At 41.3% G+C, this 6,824-nt stretch overlaps 1 protein-coding gene across 2 annotated transcripts; it reads right to left on the bottom strand.

Annotated features, from left to right (window-relative positions):
- Positions 1–1,088: 1,088 nt before the first annotated feature.
- Positions 1,089–5,358, bottom strand: irx2a (iroquois homeobox 2a). Of its 2 annotated transcripts, XM_063069308.1 has the most exons (5): positions 4,911–5,358; positions 3,619–4,027; positions 2,349–3,032; positions 2,037–2,100; positions 1,089–1,737 (listed from the first exon to the last, which is right to left on the bottom strand). In XM_063069308.1, exons 1-4 carry the CDS (start codon positions 5,145–5,147, stop codon positions 2,057–2,059), a joined length of 1,374 nt encoding a protein of 457 aa, XP_062925378.1. In that variant the 5' UTR covers positions 5,148–5,358; the 3' UTR covers positions 1,089–1,737; positions 2,037–2,056. The 2 variants fall into 2 exon arrangements, with proteins under 2 accessions (XP_062925378.1, XP_062925379.1); XM_063069309.1 differs by lacking the exon at positions 2,037–2,100.
- Positions 5,359–6,824: the final 1,466 nt, after the last annotated feature.

Raw genomic sequence — 6,824 nt, 5'->3', positions numbered from 1 at the left:
TCGCTAACGAGAAGTGACCAACGCCAACAATTTTCAGAGCGAAATAAGTCACTGGGGAAGCTATCAGAGACTGCGTGTCAATTTCTCCTGTTAAAGCAATTTCTCCTCAGCCGCCAGATTGAGGCATTTGAGATGGCAGATGTTTAGACAAGATTTTATAAATTGTCGAATATCCTCCATAATGAACCCCGACTGGCCGCTCCAAACGGAACAGCAACTAGTATTCCTCCCGCTGGGATCTAATACTCCTCTTTTAAAAATCGCGCAGTAGAACATTATTACTCATCCTACGGAGAGAAATGCATGGGGCCTTTGAAATATTTTGAGATTGATTACAGCGAAGTCAAAGGCGTTGTTGTAGGCCGTCGACTTGTCACAATGGCTAATTCTGGATATTTATGTTCCTTTGGAAAATGCGCTAATTATTATAATTAATTGCATATCTTTACTTTTTCTTTAAACAAAATGATTCGTGCCACCGAATATATCGTGGCCATTCAAATAGAAAGGAATGAAAGAAAAATTAAAGCTTGTTATGTTCTGCAGGTTTTCACCCTTCCTTAATCTTTCCACCTTATTTTTCCGAAATATATTTCATGACATCAGTATTGTATCGAGTTACCCTCAAGCTTCCGAATCCCCAATTCATAACTTTTTTTTAAAAGATATGGAATTTTCGAAAAAAAACGAACCTTATGCTTTTACTTGGTATGCAAACTTATCTACAGCAGTGATGTGCCCTTCCAAAACAGTTGCAATGGAAATGTCAGCGGAAGTTGGAATTTATATCAGTGGAACGTAAATCGTATCCCAGTTGATTACCTTATATTTCAGGTACACAACCGACAATTATCAAATATATCGGCGCCCTATAATCCTGAAACTGGATAATGCTATTTTTAAATACGTAATGAATATCTGCTTTTGGCTGCAGTTTAAATATTCAACAGAGTAGAATATTGAAGTTTCCACGAAGGTTTGATATTGTTCTCAGCTTTGCTACCTACTCTCAAAAAATAAATAACAGTTTTGATTTGAAGTAAATATCAAACGCATGTTTAAAGATGTTTAATTCAGACTCCATAATCAAAGCAAAATAAAATATTTTAATGACAAATGAACTTTGTAAAAGTAACGCCGAATAATTCAAACAACGTTTTGAAGAAATTGCAGTTACAGGCTAGTCAATTTTATTTACATTTTTAAAGATATAAATTAGCAAAGAGTGCTTATAACAACCAAACAGATTGTAATTGTCATCACGTTTCCAAAATAACAAGCAGATTTATTTACAAAATGTTCAGTTTCCATTGCAATACAACTTGCATAAATTACTAGAAGCTTTATGTCATCATTACAAAAATAAATATCAAATGTTTTCCACTTTTTCAGATACTCAAGTTCTTCAATCACATTGTTCTACTGTATATCTACAAATAGTTTTACAATAAAGCCGCATTACACCTAGAACGTGGCAAATAAACGGATCAAGTGAAGAAAACCTGAGAAGACATTATTTTCCAAAAGTCACATATACAGAAGAATAATTAACCAACAAATGCACAGATATGTCGCACGGATTTGCTTTCTTAATAACATAATCTGTGGAATTAAAATAGTGCTCTGTGGGTCTTCTCTATACAGTGGCACGAGATGTGATCCGGTATTATGTACATTTTTTGCTTAATAGCTGGGGAGATGGCTCGCTGACATTTTCAAAGCAATTGTGACACCTACCTGCAGACCAAGGAAATAAAAGAAAACCCAGTCAACCAACTCCTTCAATTGTTATCACACGGCTGTCACAGTTTTAAAGACACCGACCACATCTCTCTTAAAATATCGTAGGAATTGTGATAGGGGTCAGTCTCCTTACAACCTAAACGTTTCTTACCGGTAAATTAACGGCCTTAAACAAGGATGCAATTTTCATATAGAACATTATTTCCTTTGTGTGTATTCATTCCCTCATTTGTTTTCAGTACTTTGATTCTAAACTTTTCAATTTAGATGTTTTAATGCATACGATCACTTACTTGCACTGCTGATAAAACATCTATAGATATGGTTGCACTCCTACTCTGCAGACATCACTGGGGTCTGTCAAAAAATACAACCAGCATTTAGTCACAGCTCTCTCTATGTGTACCTACCAACCTACGACTAACTAAGAATGCAAGTACAATTTTAATTCTCGAGCAATCAAAAACATTTGACGGACCCAGCTCAAGTAGGTGTCAACTGAAGCGGGGCTTTATAACTGAAGCAGTTGTTTTTAAGGGTGCTTTGGTGACTATGGTTAACGGCCAGCTTTTCATTGGAAACAGAAAGCTTGCATCAGCACGTACCTTTTTTGGAGTCGTAGTTCGTGGCTCTGAAGTGCTGCTCTAGCTGGGAATTGGTACTTTTCAGAGAGTCTGTGTTCTGCTTTTGCACAGAAGTGTTTAAGACAGTCTCGTTGGTGCTGTACCGCAGTATGCCTTGGCTTTGCAGGTGATTAAAGTTAGCATAGTTCGTATAGTTAGTGTAAAAGGGGGACGTATAGTAAATGGGCCTGCCAAGGATTGAAGTGGCCGGGTAAGTAGAGCTGGACGACGACGACGAGGAGGTCGGCGATGAAGAACATATCTGACCGATCTGCTGTTTAATATCCGAGGTGGCGATTTCCGCTAAAGACCAGAGCTTGGGTTTGCTGACTTGAGTTTGTGAAGCTGAAGAGATGATACTGTTCAGACGATTTTTATTTCCACTGCCCGAGCTCTCTTCCTCTTGAACACTAAGGAGTGTGGCATCCACCCTAGCGAGAGGCGAGGAATTCATAGTTTTGTGGGATAGTTCCCGATCCTCTTCCTCCTCATCGCTGCCACCATCATCATCGTCAACATCATCGTCATCAACAATACAATTGTCACATTTTTCCTTCGATTCCGATCCAGATTCGCAAATGCTGTCCTCCACTCTGTTCACTTTATCCCCCTCGCATTCTGGGGAACAGGAGCTGTCAGTCAGCGTGTCGACATGCAAACTAATACCTGGAACAAAACATGAAGAGCTTTTGATTCATTGGGTCCGATTGTCCCGCTTTACATTTTTAAAAAAATGTATACCATCAAAAAGGCCTCAGTGTACGATACACAATCATCTAAACTCAGGCAAAAAAAAGCATACATTTCTATTTGTGCACAAGTAGTTTTAATGGATATTACACCCATCAGGCAACCGTATCACAACGTTACGTAATTGATAGCATTGTTGTATTGGCCAAGTCCCCTTCTGTTCAAAATAATGGTTTTATGAGAGACTCGTTATCTAAATAGGAGAGTCAACGTCGCAATATTTAACATCTCTACTTTGGGACAAGCATTTATCAATGTGCCGAAAGTCACTAAAAGTTATGTGTAGTCAATTTGTCTAAAAGTAGTAATATCCATTGTGGGGGTGATTCTTAAATCTTTAAGCCTGCTTGCATGCACGGAAGTGTGTGCAGCGTGGCCACAACAGCATGAATGCGCCAAATATCCATTCAGTATGTGTTTTAATGTTGATCTTGTCAGTCACAATTACGCAACAGTGACTGGGAGGAAATGGTTAAGAAGAACATAAACCATTATCACAAACCTTCATCCTCGGCTGAAGTTTCGATGTGGTCATGTTTTTTCTCAGAACTTTCTTCCTTGCTTCTTTCACTTTCTCCCAAATCTTCCTCCTCCTCGTCCTCGCTCTTATTCCTAGGGGCCCAGGTCATTTTGTTCTCCTTCTTGAGCCTCCTCCTGGCGTTGGCGAACCAAGTGGAGACCTGGGTCAGGGTCATCTTGGTGATGATGGCCAGCATGATCTTCTCCCCTTTGGTGGGGTAGGGGTTCTTCCTGTGCTCGTTGAGCCAGGCTTTGAGAGTGGCTGTGGCGTCTCGGGTGGCATTCTTCCTGTAAGCAGGGTCGTTGAGTTGATAAGGGTAAGCAGCGTTGCCGTAAGGGTGGTAACTGAGGGTTCCTGCCATCCCCGTGGCGTGGGCATCGTACGGCGAGCCCTTAAAATGCAACAAGGTATCCCATCGTTATTGCAATATTTTATGCAATGAATTCCAAGTCACAAATTACTGATCATAAAAAGATTTTAGTATTAATTGAACTGAAATCCTATTCAACTCATTTCATTATTCTAACACTAGTTTCCGTGTGATTTCAAATAAATATTGATAATGCTATACTCTTTTTATTTTAATTATCTGAGTTCTATTTTCAGGGCACTTAAAACATGGCGGCGAGCCTCCTTCCTACATTATCTTCAAACCACTTGCAGCAAGTTACAAACAATAAATCTCGTTGCATTTTTAATAAAACAAACAATTCATTCTCACGGACATTGCTATTTAGCTGTTGTTTTGATTTGGTTGTGCGGACTTAAAGCACCGAGACCATCTTCCCCCGACCTTTTCTAATTATATGCAGGAGCGGCAATACAATTACCACCCGGCTTTACTTCCGAAAATTAGCAATCTTTAACTTTCACCGTCTGCATTTCGCCACGTTTCCCCCTCGAATGCTTGCATCTCCTACTCCCCAACCCCCGCCCATCGTTAAACTTTCTCTGAGTTGAACAGATGTCCTCTGTCGTGACGGATTTTTCAAAACTAGTTAAATGTTTCCTTTAGATTAGAACAAGTCATTTCTCTTTTGTGCATGCGTTTTGTTACCAAAATAAAAGCGCAATTCGCTGTGACTGGGATTGCCTATTGGTATCTCAATCTCCCTTCCATTAAGCTACGTGATAAATTTAACAACGCATTCAAACATTTTCTAAAACGAAACTTCCTTAAAGCCAATATTTTCCAAATTAAAAATAAATCCGAATTAAAAATTATATCAAATAATAAGTCCATAAATGCAGTCATTTTAAATTTATTGACGTACCATGAAGGACGGGAATCCAGCTGCGGGGTCAGTTGAATACTGAAGCGGGTTAGTGAAGCCTGCAGAGGGGGCTGTAAATGCTGCCGAGCCTGCGTAGGGACTGAACGCGGAGCCGGACGAGGCTCTGCCCAGTTCTTCGCTCCTCGGGGCGGTCAGCGCGGAGGCACTGTATGCTGGGCACGAGTAAAGAGCCAGCGACCCTGCTGGCTGGTATAGATAACCCTGAGGATAAGACATTGCTTTCCAAAACAAAACAGAACAACAAAAGATTTGTATATTTTTAAAAGGAACAAAAGAGACAGAGAGAAAGGAGAGAGTTCGATTGTTACTAAAGAACCAGCATAGAGCTGAGATTCCCCCCCACCCCCCGTTTTGGCTGAATGCTGGGTTAGGAAGGTGTCTGCATGGAGCTGCAGGAGCTGCTCTAGTGCCTGAGTGCTTTTGCTAAGCGCCGCTGCTGAGTTCTGGTTAGATAGAGTGGCGGCGGGCAGCGACTGTCAATCAGGTGGCTTATTTACATATCATCACCCGCCCCCTCCGGCCCTGCCAGCTCCGGGTTGCTTCAGTCAACCAGCGGCCGCAGGCACTCAGCTCTCAGCCAGGGACCACTCTCTGCAGCCCCTCTTTCTCTTCGTTCCTCCTTTCCGTTTTCATTTTGGTTTCAGCATCGTGGTGCTTCATCTAAACGGTTAAATGCGGCTGTGAATTTTCTCTTTCCCTTTCCTTCGCCGCCTGCCTTGCTCTGTACACCGCATTCTCTTTCCCCCACACCTCTCAGTTCTTGCCCTTTCTCCTTTAATTGCCTCTCGTTTCCTTCTCTCTGCCTTTTTTCCCCCCTCAGTCTGGGCGATTCTATTTTGCAGGGCTGCAGCTTCCCGCTGCCGCACACTGCCGTTCTTCATGTGAGCCCCTTTTGAAACATCCCTTAGAACGATGCAATGCACCGGGGAAAAATGCAAACAATAACCGGCGTCGATGCTGCTCCTAAAAGAGTCTTAACTCAGCTGAATGCCTCAGAGTGAGAAACATTGGGAGTGCACTATCCAACACAACTTAATGCTCGCCATTTCTAAATAAATCTGACACAATTGCAGGTAACCTGTGCAATTTCATGTGTTCATGTCGAGTTTTAAATGTTCTTGTTGTATTTAATCTATGATTCATTTATGGCTGTTTTTTTTAATTTTGGAAATCCTCTTTTCGCCCTTTTTTGTCAGCAGATTTCTCGTCAAACCTCCTCGACTGGCTATTTCTATCACCGAACTATGCCCATGGCCTAGATTTGATTCCATATACATTTAAAATAAATGAATAATGAACAAACGGCTCTGGGATCGTGGAATATACTCTGCTTTTGCGAGTATTGAAATGCTTTTCGTGGAGTGCAGATTTCCCACAGCGAAAATTACACATAGTTACTTAAAATTCGACGGGCAATATTAGAATTTCAATTCGCCAGAAATAATGGGGGATTGTAAATAAAAAATGAATCTAGATTGACGTGTGTGGAAATGATGTTGGACAAGCTGACGCTGTTAAACGTTTGTTTAAGATTGTTCGCAAGACTAATTGCATGGCAGCCAAAGGAAAAGACGTGCGCGTTTAACGGAGTCCTGGAAATTAGTGAGAGATATCAGCTTGAAAAAAAAATCAATCAATTAGAGAAGGCTGGAGTGTATTAGGGAGTGTCAAGAGCAAAAGAGGGGAAATGGAAATTAAACGTTTGCTGACTAGCTCTGGGGCAAGTTTTAACGAACTTGAACCAAACAGGCGGTAAAGTGAGAGGAACTGGGTTCCCGGCTCGTGTCGGTGAAAAGGGTCAAATGAGGGAAAGAATAATGGCGAAGTAATTTGAACTTGGCAGTCGGACAGGGGTTGAGGGAGAGGGAGCTGATGGATTGTGCGCAGACTGCG

Source organism: Mobula hypostoma, chromosome 17 (genome assembly GCF_963921235.1).
Source record: "Mobula hypostoma chromosome 17, sMobHyp1.1, whole genome shotgun sequence".
NCBI lineage: Eukaryota > Metazoa > Chordata > Chondrichthyes > Myliobatiformes > Myliobatidae > Mobula > Mobula hypostoma.
This window is presented reverse-complemented; position numbering and strand designations above follow the sequence as displayed.

Excerpts from the sequence above, each read along its gene's own strand:
- irx2a (XM_063069309.1), bottom strand. The coding sequence starts at position 5,147 with ATGTCTTATCCTCAGGGTTATCTATACCAGCCAGCAGGGTCGCTGGCT. Across the intron at positions 3,033-3,618 it reads AACTTCAGCCGAGGATGAAG|GTATTAGTTTGCATGTCGAC; the intron begins GTTTGTGATAAT and ends GTTTTGTTCCAG. Across the intron at positions 1,738-2,348 it reads GAACTACGACTCCAAAAAAG|GTAGGTGTCACAATTGCTTT; the intron begins GTACGTGCTGAT and ends CTTGGTCTGCAG.